Source organism: Corvus moneduloides, chromosome 23 (assembly GCF_009650955.1).
Source record: "Corvus moneduloides isolate bCorMon1 chromosome 23, bCorMon1.pri, whole genome shotgun sequence".
NCBI classification, from domain to species: Eukaryota; Metazoa; Chordata; class Aves; order Passeriformes; family Corvidae; genus Corvus; species Corvus moneduloides.
The window spans coordinates 2,778,923-2,796,235 of NC_045498.1; the positions used below are offsets into that span (position 1 = coordinate 2,778,923).

Genomic DNA, 17,313 nt, shown 5'->3' on the forward strand with positions numbered 1-17,313 from the left:
CAAGCGGACCCCGCACACACAGCTTTCCTACTGATCCCCAGCCTGCACACCTGACCCACGTACACAGCAGCAGGACCTGCTGGAAACTGAGAGCAGTAAGGAGCCCTGTGGCCATAACAGTCCTGCGTGAACAAATGGAGGCCCTTGAAACGCGTTGAAAGGGAGACGTTTATGCCTATTTCATCACAGAATGGTTTGGATTGGAAAGGACCTTAAAGCTCATCTTAAAGCATGGGCAAGGACACCTTCCACTATCCCAGGTTGCTCCAAGCCTGTCCAACCTGGCCTTGGACACTTTCAGGGATGGGCAGTCACAGCTTCTCTGGGGCAACCTGTGCCCGTTGTTCCTCAGTAAAGAATTTCTTTATAATATCTGATCTAAATCTACCTTCCGTCAGCTTAAAGCCATCCCTCCCTGTCCTGTCATTCCAGGCTCTTGTCAAAAGTCCCTCTCAGCTCTCTTGGAGCCCCTTTAGGCTCCAAGAGAGCTGTCCTGTCATTCCAGGCTCTTGTCAAAAGTCCCTCTCAGCTCTCTTGGAGCCCCTTTAGGCCCTGGAAAGGGCTCTAAGGTCTCCCTGGAGCCTTCCCTTCTTCAGGTGAACACACCCAGCTCTCCAGGCCTGTCTCCAGAGCAGAGGGGCTCCAGCACTTGGAATATCTCTGTGGCCTCCTTTAGACTCATTCCAACAGGCCTATGTCGCTGTTATATTGGGGATGCCAGAGCTGGATGCAGCTCTGCAGATGGGGTCTCATCCTAGTGGAGCAAAGGGATAGAATCCCCTCCCTTGTCCTGCCCATGCTGCTGGGGATCAGCCCAGGGCCCTTGGGTCTCTGGGCTGCCAGCACACATTACCAACACACATCAAGCTTCATTTTCACAAACGATTCAATTTTAGTCCTTCTGTCACCTTTCAAGGTCTGGGACTTTTCCTCAGCATGTCTTCTTCCCAGGTTTCTACTTAGACCAGCAGAAAAAGCTGGTAAGGTAGGAAATAGGAAGTTGAAGCTCCAGCCTTTGGATAGGACACAAATGATCAATGCCCAGCAGTCCCACAGATGCCTGGGAGGAGCATACTGCCAGAGATGTTCTGCTCTGGGTTCCCTTGTCTTGAGTATCTGAAGAGTATTTGCTAAAGGTAATAGAAAATTATATGCACACTTGCTAATTTTCTTGCCTCTCTCCTTAAAACTGGTCATTAGCAGACCTACTTCGGCTTGAAGCTGGTACTGGCTTATCACATGGCTGTATAGACACTGTAAGAGTATTTAGGTACCTGGGAAGGCAGAAGTTGCGCAGGAAGACTTAGGGGTAATTTTGATCGTTCTTAGGGAGACAGGAAGCAACTACAGGATGTAGAAGGTCTGCAAGATGTAGCTGATGCACTCCAGATGGCCAGTAGTAATGTGGGCAGGTAAAAGGTCAGCAGCACGCTCTGACAAACAACTGCAGTGCTGAGAAGCAACTGGAGCAGAATGGAACCAACTCTGAAACCTTGTTCAGTAGTTATATATGAAATCCAGCTAGAAGAACTGCAGAGATAACTAAACAGTGATAGGGGAGAAAAGGAAGTAACAGGCAATTGCTGTAAGAACACTATCTTCGCCTGTAAGCTAAGCATTTTAAGTATTTCATGCTTCCATAGAAACTAGCATTTCCTTCATCTTCCCACTTTAATCTCCTTTTGTTTGCATTTACCCAAATTTCTGAAATGGCCAGAAAATTCTTTTTTGCATACAATTTTTATCTAATGGATGAAACAAATGGTTTTCTCAAAGCACACATAACATGTTTTCCATAGCTTTACACCAGCCAATGTCTCATTCAAAACTTGACACATTTATCCTTCTGAATTGACAGATTTAAGTTAATGCTTTTATTTTTGAGGGCCTTTTATTAAATACAGTTAACATGACAAATATAAGCTCTCCATGTTTGTAAAAGTGTCTCCTAAATCCATATCTATACTTTAGCTCCATATTTGCTGGGGTATAAACACAATTAGAATAAGGCGCACAAAGGGCTTTCAAGCAACATCTTGTTTCACCCAAGACATCATTGTGCCCATCATCTTATAAGGCATTTTTCCCTATGATCAGAAAAACAAATGTAAGCTAACAATAAAACATATGAGAGTATTCTGACATGTGAAACAATGACAATTTGCTTCAATGACTTCTCTCTTTGTACAGAGCTGAGCAGAACTTTTTCATTTACTGCAGATAGGAAATCTGATTTTTATATGGAGTATGTGTATTCAGGCTGGTTCAAAACATTTGTATGCACATGAAAACTTATATTTTACTTTTAATTTTACTTCAACAAAAGTAAATATAATCCCATTTTTCATCAGAAAGTCTGAGATAATCAATGCCGAAGCCATTTCCACATTTACCCATTTTGTTCTTTAGTAACTGATGTGGGCAAACTGTTTCCTGGGCTTTTCATATGTAAGAATTTTTATATATAAGAACAGTGATGAAGAATACTACTATTTCAGCTGGATTCATATTAATGAAAAACCCTCAATGGAATGGAGGATAAGTCCCCTCAGAATGAAAGCATGGCTCTGATACACTGGCTGAGCAACTGGACATTTCCATATACACAAAAAATCTAGGCAAAGTACAACAGAAATGGAGGAACTGAGATGTGGAAAAAAGGAGAACAAGAGAGAATTAGCAATTTGCTCAAACACGTGGGTCCAGTCCTGATTCCCTGTAACATCCTTCCCACACCCCCAGCAGCACCATGGGCAATAAGAGCCCACTATAATGCTACTAAATACCACCTAGTGCTCATTTTCAAGGAAGACATGGTACATTTCCTCAGCTATAATTCATCCTTCTTCCCACACTTCAGAAAAAGAGGGTTTTATTAAGTAGCATTTTTCATTATGACAGACATGAATGCAGGAGAAAAGCCTGCAGCTGCATTCAGCTTTTTAAAACACACTGGCAAGTACAACTATCATTACACAGGAAATCAAGTCACCCAAAGCCTCTTCACTGTGAAGAGGGTGAGACTGGGAAGCTTCACAGAATGCTGAGAATAGAAAAAGGACCAAAAGCAATGTTCAAGGCATACATAAACTGAAGTAAAAGGTGCTTTGAAGTCTATACTTGTTTTCGTCCCTTTAAAAGTCTATACTATGATATGGAAATAAAAGTCAGTGTGTGGGTGGGGGGGAAGGTCTTCACCCAGCACTTTTTCTAAATTAAGTTCCACGGTTTTGTTTTTGTTAAAAATAAGTCATTTATAATTTAATACCTGTTTCAGGATACTCAGATCTGTGGTGCTGTTAACAGTGCACTAATTTGCATTATCCATTTAAAAAAAACTAAAAAGCCACTCTGAACTTTGCTTCTGAGATGGAAGCACTGTCTCTGAACCAGCAATCATTGCTGTCACTCTTGCTTTGCATCTTTCAAGGCCTGAAGTCTTTCTAAAAGGGGTGGGTGGGAGTAATGCCACATTGAAAAGATCCAGTCAGAAACAGGGAATCCTAAATTATCTTTGTTTAGCTTGATCAAAGCAGAATATAGGTCTTTAGCCTTCCCAAGTTCCTTGGCAAATGCATCTGCTTGAAACTCAAATCGTCGGCTTAATACAGTCAAACAAAATGAGAGAACCTGTGGAGAGAAATGTATTAAAAATTATTTTAAAATTCAGCTATCTGCAAATCCCTTCAGTGCCAGTAAATACCACCATATCTAGTTTCCCGCATCCCACACATCACTGTGGCTGCAGACTGATCTCACTAAGCTTTATCCAAGCCATACCTCAAACTGGGAGTCCTACCCAACATGCAGCACTAAGCTAGATTATCAAAATGAGGCACCCAATACAGCCCCTAGAAACTTCAAACTTCCCCTGACAAAACAGAATCATTACTTAAATAGGATGATACTTCAGTGTCATTACCTCATTGTAAGGTGAAAAAATGAACTGGAAAATAATCATCAAGCCTATCAGGGTAGGTTGGGTGTCATAGAAACCAAATGCAGCAAAGAGTTCTTTTTGACCAATTAGCACAGCAAACAAGAAGAAGCAAAGGAAGGAATTCATCTAGAGAAAAGAAAAAACATTCTTAATTAAGATAAGTCATTACATAACCTCACATTACAGATTTGCACAGGGATGCCACTGTAAAAAAACAAGTAGATTACTTTTGAACTAATATACAGAGAGGAACAAACAGCTGGTCTTTACCTGCTTCTGAAACACAACAGTAAAAGAACCACTATTTTCTGTCAGTGAGCAAAAAAAAAGTAATGAAGGGAAATGAAAAAGCAAGAAGAGAAGCAAGGAGGGAGAACAGGGTAGAACCCATTTCCTTGGAATTAAGCATAGGTTCTAAAAAGTTTAAAGCCAAACAAAATGTGTCTGTGCTGTGTTGTACTTCTATTCCTGGAAACAATCTATGCTTCCATCTAAGCTGTGCAGCACTGTGTACAAGCACCGTGCTTGCCTGCCTTTTCAGAGCCAAGAGGCAGGACCATGCCTTACCAAGTTTTCTAGAGGGGGCGATTAGTACCTTTTGAAGCTAAGTGGTTGTTTGGTCTTTTTAGAGTAATATGGAAGGTGCCAGAATACTGTTTGTTATTGAAACACACAGAACAGAAAAGAAGGATGTCTGTGATAGCAAACAACCAACAGAAAAAGTGTAAGATTTTGCAGAAGAATTTGTGAAAATTTCTGAAGTTGAGGATAAAGTCTATCACAGCAAAACAGTAATATCTAGAAAATGTATCCAAAGACAAATTACATGAGCTAAGTGGCAAAAACAGTGTACTAGTTACTAGCTAGCAGGGATCAATGCTAATACAAGAAATTGGGAAGTAATTGCCTTAAAGCAAAAAGCAGAAAGGGCCTCACTGAAACATTCAGCTGCACAGGTAAGAAAAAGCCAGTATGGAAGCAGTTTCCTTAACAGGAGCTTAACAGTGATGTTTACAGCCTGAAAAGCTTGTGAATAGCCTTTGAAAAAGAACAGAACAGCATTCCTGGAACAGTGCACACATCTCAAGAAAGACATGATTTACTAAGCAAGCTCACAGATGACACAAAACTGGGAGGAGCTGTTGACTCCATGGAAGCCAGGAAGGCCCTGCAGAGAGACCTCAACCATTTAGAGGGCTGGGCAATCACCAGCCATGTGAAGTTCAACAAGGCAAAGTGCCGGATTCTGCACATGGGATGGGGCAACCCTGGATGTCGGACAGAGTGGGGAATGAGATGGAAAGCAGCACCAAGGAAAGGGACCTGGAGGTCCTGGCTGATGGCCAGCTGGATCTGCAGTGCCCTAGCAGCCTGGGAGACATCAGGGACAGCACTGCAGGCTGGGCCAGGAAGGGGATTGTCCTGCTCTGCTCTGGGCTGAGCAGCCTCAGCTTGAATATTGTGAGCAGATTTGGTCACCACAATATAAGAAAGACATTAAACTATTAGAGAACATCCAAAGGAAGGCAACAAAGATGTTGATGGGCCTTGAGGGGAAGCTGTATGAGGAGCAACTGAGGCCACGTGGTCTGTTCAGCCTGGAGAAGAGGAGAGTAAGGGGAAGACTTCTTGCAGTTACAACTTCCTTGAGAGAGGAAGAGGAGGGGCACACTGATCTCTCCTCTGTGGTGACCAGTGACAGGACCCGAGGGAATGGCCTGAAGTTGTATCAGGGGAGGTTTAGATTAGATAATAGAAAAAGGTTCTTCATCCAGAGAGTGGAAGGGCACTGGAATGAGCTCCCTTGAGAAGTGATCACAGCACTATGCCTGACAGAATTCAGAAAGCATTTAGACAATGCTCTCAGCCACATGGTGTGGCTCTTGGGGATAGTCCTGTGCAGGGCAGGGATATGGACTTGTGAGATCCCTTCCAAATCAGGATATTCTGTGGTTCTATGATGAAATTACAGAAGGTATGCAGGAGGGCAGCTCAGACAAACAAAACAGAAAAGGCTGAGAACTTGGAGAAAAGAAGCATGAGTGATACCTAGAACAACACAGATCTGTAACAGAGCAATTACATATTTCTACAGAGATTGCTTCATTGTTCACCCCCATTTGGGCATGCACCAAAATCAGAACAATGAAGTTATTCACCAATGTACAAGGTAAGAGAATAAAATATAAGTAAGTACAAATACCCTCCTATATCAGATTTCCTAATCCTCAGTCACATTTCTTGTCAGCTCTTAAAGGAATGAGGATGACAGATGCTCTCAGACACATGCTGCAAAGCTTTCTCAGAGGTAATAACAAAAACCTATGCAGGCTGGGAGTCGGGATGCATCCAGTCCTAGCCTAGCACAGGGATGGAAACAGACCATCAGAAAAGGCTGTGAGATTAAATAAGTGTTAAAAAGCAAGATATATGTGTCTCAACTTGCCTTGGTTCCAGCCAGGACAAGATCAATTTTTGCAGTAGCCAGGAAGGGCCATGGCCAGGACATGGAGGTTATTCTGTACCACCTCACGTCATTACTGGGGGGCAGGGAGGCTCTTCCAAGGAGAAGGGGTTCCTTCCAGTTGAGAAAACTTGGCAATGGGAGCCACCTGTTACTGTCTATTACCAGAGTTATTTTTTCCCATGTAATTTCTTTCCTCGTACCCTCTGTCATCAGTATTGTTGTTACTGTTCATTTTCTTATCTCACTGCTGTTTCCAGTAAATTGTCCTTATCTCAACCTGTGATCTTTGCCTTTTGTGCCTCCAATTCTCCTCTCCATTCCACCACAGCAGGGAGGGGAAGGGGAAAAGTGGGGGAGCAAGAGAGTAGTTTTGAAGTCTTGGAGGCACTGAATTGGGGAGCAACATTCCTAAACCACCACAGCCTTATTTAGTGCCTGTGTGGCATGAAGGGTTGACATAAGAACAGATCTACCCAGACCGAGTTGGAAACACATTTGAATTAAAGATTCGCTGTATTAGGTAAGGAGCCACTGATCACAATGTTGCTTGGTCTGTTCATGTGAGTGTGGTCCTAACCCTGTATGTATTCCCCTTAATGCACCATGTGCTCCTCGTGATGATTATTTTTTAGTGAGGGGAGAGGGATCAGCATTGCTCTGTTGATGTACTGTGTGATATCAGTTTATGACATGATACCATCAAGGGCATCAAGAGATTTGGGATGTGTATTCAGTGTTTCTCTCCTACCCTTACCTCAGGTGCTGCTTTTGAGAGGCCATTAATAAGGGTACTGAGCCTGTGGGGCAAGCAGAGGATGATTTTCCCCAGCTTTCCAGCCCCTTTTTGTCCTTCAGGCCTTTTAAAACACCATTTGAGAATTCTGAAGTCCCCTTGGATGTTAGGAAAAGCATGCTCTGGCTGATAGATCTGCCAGGCGTCTTCAGTACGGTCCACACCATGTTCAAGAGTTGGGACGGAGTTTTCTAGGAAGGTTATTCAGAGGTCTGCCCAAAGCATGGACAGTCATGAGTAGCACAGAATATGGGGGGAAATGAGCCAGTTTTGGGGGAAATTCTCTGCTCCAGTGGTTTGGGAGTTCTCCCCTGAACAACTACAGGACCCTGATAAAGTGACAGAACAATTGCAAAGCAAAGCTGCAGCAACTGCTGAGAGGAGCAACTTATTGCAGTATGCTGGGTCCTGGCTACTATTTATCAGACACTGCTCATCACTAGACAGTACCCTCAGAGGGAGGAGGAGGAAAGCAGAGCAACAGCCACTGTGGCCACTCAAACTGCAGCTGAACCAGAAGAACACCCCGTGCCAGTAGCAGTCATCTCTATACAGAAGAAGAAATACAAGACCAAATCAGTTTGTCTAGTGAGGGATGAAGAGAAAGCAGGGCCCTCAAAACAGGAAGGAGAGGCAAAGCCAGAGATAATCCCTATACCTGGGTGAGCTGCAAGATACGTAAAAAAGATTTCAGCCACTGGTTGTATGAGCCCCTGGTGGCCCAACTCCTCCAGTGCTGGAATATCACAGCCGATGATGTGAAACTAGAGGGTAGTGAAGCCCAGCAACTGGCATCCCTGTCCCAGGATGTGGGCATTAACAAGGGGATTGGGAAGAGGACAGAGACTCTCAACCTCTGTAGGCAACTCCTGTCAAGCATGAGGGAAAGGTACCCCTTCTAGGATGATCTATTAGTGCACCAAGGCAAGTGGAACACCATAGAGAAAGGTTTCCAGTATCTGAGAGCTGTGCTGGAGGTACTCTATAAGGCTTTAAGTAACAAGCAGTCCCCTGTAGATCCAGATGAGGTCCAGTGTACACAATCCACGGAGTGGAAGTTTTTAGGGAGCATGCCATCGCCGTATGCCAACTCATTGACTTGGATGTCAATGAAAGAAGGAGAACAAAACAGTGCTTCACATGACTACCTGACTCTGGCAATATGATGATCTTTTTACTCTCTACCAATCTGCACCTTGGCTGCGGAAAGACTGTCCAAGACTTCAAACAGACTTGAACGACTTGAGCAAGTTAAAGAGGAAATGTCCCATGTCCCACCAGCACGGACCAGAGTCTCTGCTATTGGGAGCAGCTGCCCCCTCTGCTCAAGAGAGAGGGTACACACCATGAGGAAAGCTGTGGTTTTACCTGTGTGACAATGGAGACGACACAAAGTGGGATGGAAAACCCACCTGTGTCGTAGCAGCAAGAGTATGTGAGTTGAGAGGTAGAACAACCACTGCAGGAAATTCTACAAGGATAAAAGCTGCTCCAGCTTCCAGTGGGAAGCTCCTCAGACAAAACAGAATAGCTGATGTTACTTCCAATCCTCTTGAAGGGACCTCCAGTTTATATTTACAAGAGGTGACCAATGAGTACTATGACCAAGATTAAAAGGGCCCTGGCTCCAGCCAGGTGGAGGAAAGGGACAATCGGATCTACTGGACTGTCTGGATCCAATGGCCTGGCACATGAGACCCGAAAGAGTACAAGGCTTTAGTTGACACCAGGGCATCTTGATGCCATCAAGATACCTAGGGGCAGAATCTGTCTCTCTTTCTGGGGTGACAGGGGGATCCCAACAGCTGAAGTCTGCCTAACTGGGAATGAATGGCAAAATCCCCCCATTGTGACTGGTTCAGAGATCCTGTTCATCCTGGGCAAAAATGACCTCAGGAGATGGTATTTCCAGGACCCAGAAGGGCGTCATTGGCCTTTCAGGATAACTGCGGTACAGACAGAGGAAATTTGACAGATGAATCCCTTGCCTGATCTCTCACAGGACCTTTCTGCTGTGGGACTGCTGAGTGTCAAAGAACAACAGCTACCAATCGCTACCACAACAGTGCATCGTTGATAATACTGCACCAACTGGGACTCCATGCCGCCGTCCATGAGACGATTCATGGAGAGCCAGAGACTTCTCATCAAGACTCGTTCATCCTTCAGTAGCCCCATGTGGCTTGTGCATAAGTCCATCAGAGAGTGGAGACTGACAGTGGACTATCGTGGCCTGAACGAAGTCATGCCACTGAGTGCTGCTGTGCCAGACATGCTGGAACTTCAGTATGAGCTGGAGTCCAGGGCAGCAGAGTGGTGCCACCATCAAAATTGCTAATGTGCTCTTCTCCATTCCTCTGGCAGCAGAGTGCAGGCCACAGTTTGCTTTCACCTGGAGGGGTGTCCAGTACTGGAACTGCCTGCCCCAAGGGAGGAAACACAGCCCAACTATTTGCCATGGACTGATCTAGACTGGGAAGGGTTGGATCTGAACTAGCAACATAAGGGTGAGTCATTTCTGGCTTGGTGGACCCAAGATGCCTCAGATCATCAGGGAAGAGATGAAACAAACAGGTGGGCTCGTGATCAAGGAGTGGACTTAACCATGGACACCATCTCCCAGGTTATCTATAGCTGTGAAACGTGCTGTGATCAAGCAGGGCCCAAAGGGTAAAGCCTCTGTGGTCTGGGTGTCAATGGTCGAAATATCAATCTGGGGAGGCCTGGCAGATCGATTACATCACACTCCCACAGAGCCTCCAAGGCAAGTGCTATGTGCTGACAATGGCAGGAACAACCCCTGGACGGCTGGAGAAGCACCCTGTGCCTCACGGCACTGCCCAGAACACCAACCTGGGCCTTGAAAAGCAAGTCCTGTGGTGGCATGGCACCCCAGAAAGAATTGAGTCAGACAACGGGACTCATTTCAAAAGCAGCCTCATAGACACCTGGGTCGGAGAGCACAGGATTGAGTGGGTGTATCACATTCCCTATCAGGTACCAGTCTCTGGGAAAATTGAACAGTACAATGGACTGTTAGAAACCACACTGAAAGCAAGGGGGTGGTGGGACCTGCAAACATTGGGATCTACATTTAGCGAAGGCCATCTGGTTAGTTAACCCCAGAGGCTCTACCAATTGAGCTGGCCCTGCTCAACAGCCTACATAGCATAGATGGGGATAAAGTCTCTTGGTGCATATTAGAAATGTGTTAGGGAAGACAGTTTGCATTAGTTCTGCATCAAGCAAAGGCAAACCCATCTGTGAGACTGTTTTTGCTCAGTGACCTGGATGCACTTGGTGGGTAATGCAAAAGGATGCTATGCAGGGCCAGGAGTTAGACTTGGTGATCATTGTGCGTCCCTTCCAACTTGGCGTATTCTGTGATTCTGTGAAACATGATGTGTACCTCAAGGGGATTTGATTTTTGGGTGAACAGTCTATAATGTTGAATTATACAATACTGTTTGCTCAATGACACTGCCACTGTGTGCCATAACTACCATGACCAATGAGTATGGAGTACGTCGGATACACAAGCCGTGAGCTCCTGACGCAGCTTGCAACCAGCCAACAGCACACCAGCCCTCCTGTCCTGGAAGACATCTAGGACCGATAGAACCCACAGCCATGGACTAAATGAACTCAACAGACACCTTGGAGGTACAGTCACCAACTATGGAAATGATAGCTGCACTTGCGTGTGTATATATCCACACACATATATCTAAGTATATATATAGTTGGAAGGTGTAGGATCTGGGCATGTCATAGACGATACTGAATAAGGGGGGGCTAATGCCCTGGTTCTGGCCAAGACAGAGTTAATTTTTGCAGTACACATGAGGGGCCATGGCCAGGACAAGGAGGTTATTCTATACCACCTCCCATCATTGCTGGAGACAGGGAGAGGAAAGGCTTTCCCAGGGAGAAGGGGTTTCTACCAGTTGAGAAAACATGGCAGAGGGAGCTGTCCAGTATTGTCTACTGTACAGTTGTTTTTTTCTGTACGAATCCTTTATTTTCTTGCACCCACTGTCATCAGTATTGTTGCTGTTACTGTTTGTTTTCTTATCGCATTGCTGTTCTTATCTCAACCAGTGAGTGATCTTTGCATTTTATGCCTCCAATTCTCCTCTTCAATCTGCGACAGAGAGGAGGGGAAGGGGAAAAGTGGGGGAGTGAGAGAGTGGTTTTGGAAGTCTTGGTGGGGGCACTGAATTGGGGAGTACCATTCCTAAACCATGACACAACTTCAGAAGGCTGCTCAGATGAATTAAAACGGCAGTAGACATGCTTTCTGAGATGCTTACTACCAACCAGATGAAGCAAGGGAGGGAACAGAAAGGCCAGTATATGTTCATTGTAGATAGAGCAAAGAAAAAAACCCAAACTTTCTGTCACAGAGCGTAAGTATATCAGGTGAATGTACACTGACAAATCTGAAAGAGGGCATTTGGAAACAGCTATAATTACAGATGTTCCAGGAAAAAAAAACAGTTTATCATAACCTACCTGGCTGATGATTATATTTTTGACAGTATGACCTAGTTTCCAGTGACCCAATTCATGACCGAGTACAGCCAGAACTTCTTCATTTTTACATCCTTGTTTCTTATTCTGAGGGAATAACAAAACAGAAGTATTATCAGGTATATCTGAACACAACCAAATAAATTTCTTACTCATTTGTTTTTTCCTTGGTCATTTAAGTATCCCTAGATCAGACCATTCCCTTCCAACAGCAGAAACACACATATAATTTCTTGCTGAGCCTTTTTCATGAAGATACTTACAAAAATAGAATCTTTTAAGTTTAAGAAGATTTCTACTATGAGGTGGTGTTTTCTTATTTCTATGTATGCAGACATGCTGATGCAAACCTGAAAGAAGACTGAAGATCTGTCTTCCAAACACTCTCCTACCATCCCTCCTTCTCATCCTGTTTATTTACTCAAGCAAAGCATTACACTGGAAGCAGGTATTCAGAGCTCCAGACTTTCAGAGGAAAATTGAGAGCAAAGCCCTGTTCCTACTTCCTTCAACACTCAACATGTAGCCTTCCTCCCAAGGCGGTACTGTTCCTTTAAAAAGGAACTGTCCTTTTCAAAAAGCTCTATGACATGCCTTAAAGCTATAGTTAGGAAGGACAACTGCACGTTCAAAGATCCATTAGCAAGTCAGAAGCAAACACAAAGGCTGAAGAACCTGTTGAAATGGAACACAGACTCTCATTATGACTAGATCAGGTGAGCTCAACATCCCCTCCTCTCACCACCCACTCCTGCAGTTTTGACAAACAAAACTCTAGGAACCACTAACATTCTGTCAAGGAACAGAAGCTGGACTGAATAACAGTCTAGACATTGATCTAACCTTAGGCTGCACAAGGCCATTTGTTTTTCTCAGAATTATTTCTTCAGGTTTTTCAGAAAATATTCCATTAGCTTTAGTCATTTCCATATTCTTCTGAGGCCACAACAGCTGTTTCAGCAGACTCATGATGTGCACCTGCACATCAAAGGAGAGGCCAGCGCCAGGCCACCATCCTGTTCTGGGTATGAGAGGATGCACATGTGCAATCTGTTTGTGCGGTGTGCCTCCTGCACCAAAAACTCTGCATGCAGTAAAAGGCACACAAATGACACACTGAGAATTAAAAGTATTTCCTTCAAAGGGAAGCTTTGATGTGGCAGTCCCAGGAGAAGAAGATGAGCTAAAACCCTGAACAGGTCCCTTATTCAAACAATTATAAGGAAGGTCTAGTTTTCACATGCAGGGAACTAATGTTTTGCTAAAGCCCCTGCAGATTTTTACAGTCTCTGGTGCTATCTGCACAACTCAGCCCCAGAAATTCCAATTAGCAAACCAGGCATAATTTGGTGTTGAAATCCTTAGGGTTTGGGTTTTAGCAACTTACTCAGGACCTTTAAAACACATTAGAAAACACAAGGGAATATCTCACCAAGAAGTTAATATAAATAACACAATGAAAAACAAACTCACTTTGGTTTTAGACTTTGTTTCTTCATTCTCACCATCTTCTCCTTCTGCTGGTTCTTTGTTCAAAGCAGAATAGTCTTCCAGGAGTGTGTCAAAGAGTACTATCCGCTTATTCTTGAAGAATCCATAGAAATAAGCATTGCTGTGGGAAGAACGCTTAGAACCTGATGGGGAAAATTCAAACACCATGATCTGAATAATCCCATGCACTGAAGCCTGTAAGGTATGGCAAAGACCAGATTCTTCCAGAGGAATTCTCAAAGTCCCCAAATGAACAGCAGACAAACTCAAGCACATCTGTTTGCAAGCTGAAGCATATTCTAAAATCTAATGATGACTCCAATAGAGAAATGTTGCATGTAATCACTAAAAGCATAAGAGCAGTCTTGAACACCTAATGTCCAAGAAGAAAAGCAAATTCTATTGCAATTTCAGATTTAGAGTAGAAAGAGCATTCTGCATTGACACTGCTGCAGGCAAAGAACCTGTGCCAAATTATGCAGAATTCTTTCAAATGTGCCAGCAAAGATGAATGTAAACAGATAAATATGAAGACTTTAGAAACAGATAAGGAGAAGAGATGGACTACAGATAACACAGTCCTGCAATACTATTTTGTTTGCAATAGGCCATTTTTTACAGCTACCTTTATCGAGATCAGGTCAGTCATGGACTGTTTCTACCGTCAATACACCTAGGGCCAAGAAACTTATCTCTTTCCATGGAATGTGGACAGTTTCAGTTGATTTAAAAGCTTATTTTTCCTTATAGACAGAAGTTGTAGCAACATCACGACTGAAGGATGTCTCCATGAGAGCAGATGTGGATTCCCCTGAGTTTTTTGCAGCAAAGGATAAGTTGGAAGGCATTTGCCTTAAAACACTTAGTATAAATGAATGAACTGCATAAACCCCTTAGGGCACAAATATCCATTGATTGATTTGAAGCCAACCTGTAGATGGTCTTTGTGACCTTCAGCACCAAACCACGACAGATTAACAGAGGAAGGGACTGGTCAGAGTATGACGCCTCAGCACCTGGTCCCTGCCCAGTGAAGAAATCTGAACGCCTACAGAATAGCAAGGTTTCCTTTCTGTGTGTAATAAAAATCTTCATCTTTCACTAAACATTGGTAGAGAAGGAACCCTTGTAATCTGCCTCTTACAGAATGAACCCTGAAAGTAAAGGACTTAGTTGCACATTTTACCAAGAATTCAGTTCTGGAGCAGGAAGAGCCAAGACAGAGTGCAGAAAAACACCAGTAAAAAATGTTCCCACATTCAGTCCCCCATGCCAAAAGGGAATGGTGCTGGCTCAACACTCTTAGGAATGCTACAGAAAAAAGGGGGGGAGTGGGACAGTATTTGGAGCTTTAGCAGCCTCCACTGCAGCTCCCTGCACTTAAGCAGACATGCTGCAGAAGCCAACACAGGACACTGCACAGGGGCTGCAGTACCAACAACTGGTTCATGGCACTTTTACCATTGTTAAAAGCTGCGATACTGACAGCAATACATTTGGGAAAACCGTACCTGTTTAGCAAACCCCTGCACTGACTCTCAAGCTTGAAAAGCTTTAGCTCGGCTTGAAAAGAGAAGCATTTCATGTGCCCCAAGTGTATCAGTGGTTCTGAGCAGCACTGAGGCAGAACACTGGCAGGACTTGACCAGTCCAAAGTTTTGAGTCACAGCTTCTAGGCTAGATAAAGCCTTCGCCACCCTCTCCAACAGCAAACTTCTATCATTTTAGGTCTTTATGCCATCTCATACTGCTTTCACAACGTCAATAAAAAACACCTCTGAGCCTCACAGCTGGGACACAAAACCAAAACAAAATTTGGGAAAGCCCCTGAAATCAAATTCAGACAGGAGCAAAATAAGTAACAGTGGAAATGTCAAACAGTAAAGTACTCCATGAACATGGAATTGAAGTGACATGGCAGCTGGCATGCTCCATGTTATATTCCATGACCTGAGAAATTCAGTATTAGAAAGTGAAAAGAATTTGTCTAAAGTAGGTGTGAGACCATCCAGCTACAGCATAAGAAACCATCCCCGTGAAATAGGTATTTTTAATTTTCAAGACTTTTTCAACTGTTTTACCAAGGACTTTGAGACAATTAAGGCTAAACTGAAATTCAAAAAATTAAAACGCTATTTTCTTTGTTTCACAGTTCTAAAATTGTAATCTTGACTACTTCTGTGCTCCCTGACTTGACCAACCTGCGTATTTCCATTCCACAGACCCAGGACAATGCTTCCAACCAGAGGCTGAGTTCAGGCTGTGCACTGAGCTTCAGGAAAAAGACCAGGAAAATGCTACAGACATTGGCAAGTATTGCAGTATCTGAGCAATGCAAGCAACTACCCTACTACGGCATCCACAATCAATGCTAAAACCCCACATATTTAAAATTACAAAGCCTTTTTATTTAAAAAAAACAAAACAAAACCTCACCTTCAACAACATACACCTTAGTCAATGGGAAGTCAATGCTCTTTGCCATTGTTTCAATTTGTTGCTTGAGCTCTCCCTCCGGAAGTGGAATGAATTTATCAAACAAAGGTGCAATATAGTCTGCATAGATTGTAACAAGCACCTGCAAACACATGTGGATATTAAGAACAGGCCATGCAAACGTGTTTAGTACTAAAGGTGGAGCAAAAAGTTCAAAAAGAGGGCATAATTTCAGAAAAAACACTTGATAAAGCAGAGTCCTGTATGAAGTGGGATCTATGGCCAGGCTCTCTATGGGCTGCTTTGTCTGGTGGCCAGTCCACAGTTCAGCAACAGGATGGGGCAGGTGCCGGTGCACAAACCACCTACACGCTTCAGCAAAACTGGTGTGAACAGCACAGAAGACAAGGCCTCTGGGTAGATGGGAGCAGGGAGCTCATCAGTGACAGGCTGTCACTTCCATGTACTTCACCAATCCTGGAAAGCTCTGAAGTGTTTCATACTCAGCTGCAGAGATGAAGGAACCAGGAGATAGAAGAAGTGGGACTAATTCCTGCTAACTTGCAAAGCAACTGTCTAAAGAGAGGCAAGAAATTTCATGTCCCCTGTCTTCTTTCCATTTCCCAGCTGTTGGCAGGGCCAAGGCAGTTGACTGTCTGATGCCTCTGGTTCCACAATGACTAACAGCCTTGACCCAAAACCATCACTGCAGTGCACCTGCATCTCTTTAAGCTGGCATCAGCTGCGGCCCAGTTGAGAAAGCCAGAACTAGAATAATGTGATGGAAAGGACAGCTCAACTTCCTTTCCTCATACTCTGGATCTTCACAAAATTATTTTTATTTATTTATTTTAAAAGTTTAAATTCTGCCTAGTGAAAAAGGAACAGGACATGAGAGGCAAATGGACATCAACATTAACTTCAAAATTATCTTGATACGTTTTATTTCACTGAAAACACGTACCTGGACTTTTGACAGTGCGTGCACCGTTGAAAAAGTCCAATGAAATAGAAAATCAGAAAAACTAACTTTTGTGAAGTCACAGCAAGTGAGGGCATCAATATGAAACACCAGTTATTTTTGTTGCTGTCATTTTAGAGGCTTAAACCTCTGCAGATATTTTGCAGAAGGTGTAGGAGGGTATTTCATAGAACAGAAACCAGCTTTTCATTCCAGACTAGTGTTTCAGACCATATAGCATGTGGGGACTAATTATAAGGTTTTATCTCAGATCTTTCTGTAATGCCTTGGTATCAGCAGGCACAACAGACTAGCAGGAAGATGCAACTCTGATTACAGAGTTATGGAACTGGAATTTTTCCCTAAACCAGACTCTAAAGGGTAAATCTAATACCCCTTTGGATGATTTTGCATGTCAGAGGCTGTTCAAACACATAAAGGCCTGAAACCCTATAAAGTTGCAGTTGCAACACTATGAAGTTGAGGTGGCACACACCAATTGTCTAGGCATGCACTTAACCCTCAGGGGTGGAGGGGGCCCAGAGGAAAAGAATAAGCCAAGAATGCTAAGTATTCTTTCAGTACAGAAGTTTGCAGCTCTGTCAAGATGTTTTATTTTCTACCTTTTGTTGTGTAAAAGATAGACAAAACCTGTTATATCAGGTTCTAAAATATATCTGTAGCACCTCAGG

The 17,313-nt window shown here is 43.6% G+C and overlaps 1 protein-coding gene across 1 annotated transcript in view; it reads right to left on the minus strand.

Annotated features, from left to right (window-relative positions):
* Positions 1-1,851: 1,851 nt before the first annotated feature.
* The window catches only part of ZMPSTE24 (zinc metallopeptidase STE24), a 31,160-nt gene continuing 15,698 nt past the window's right edge, over positions 1,852-17,313 (minus strand). Inside the window, exons 6-10 of the mRNA XM_032132713.1 lie at positions 15,661-15,802; positions 13,207-13,367; positions 11,716-11,820; positions 3,923-4,066; positions 1,852-3,630 (exon numbers count right to left, since the gene is read on the minus strand). Of these exons, the coding sequence (XP_031988604.1) occupies positions 3,406-3,630; positions 3,923-4,066; positions 11,716-11,820; positions 13,207-13,367; positions 15,661-15,802 (777 nt within the window). The 3' untranslated portion in view covers positions 1,852-3,405. The remainder of the gene's footprint in view (positions 3,631-3,922; positions 4,067-11,715; positions 11,821-13,206; positions 13,368-15,660; positions 15,803-17,313) is intronic.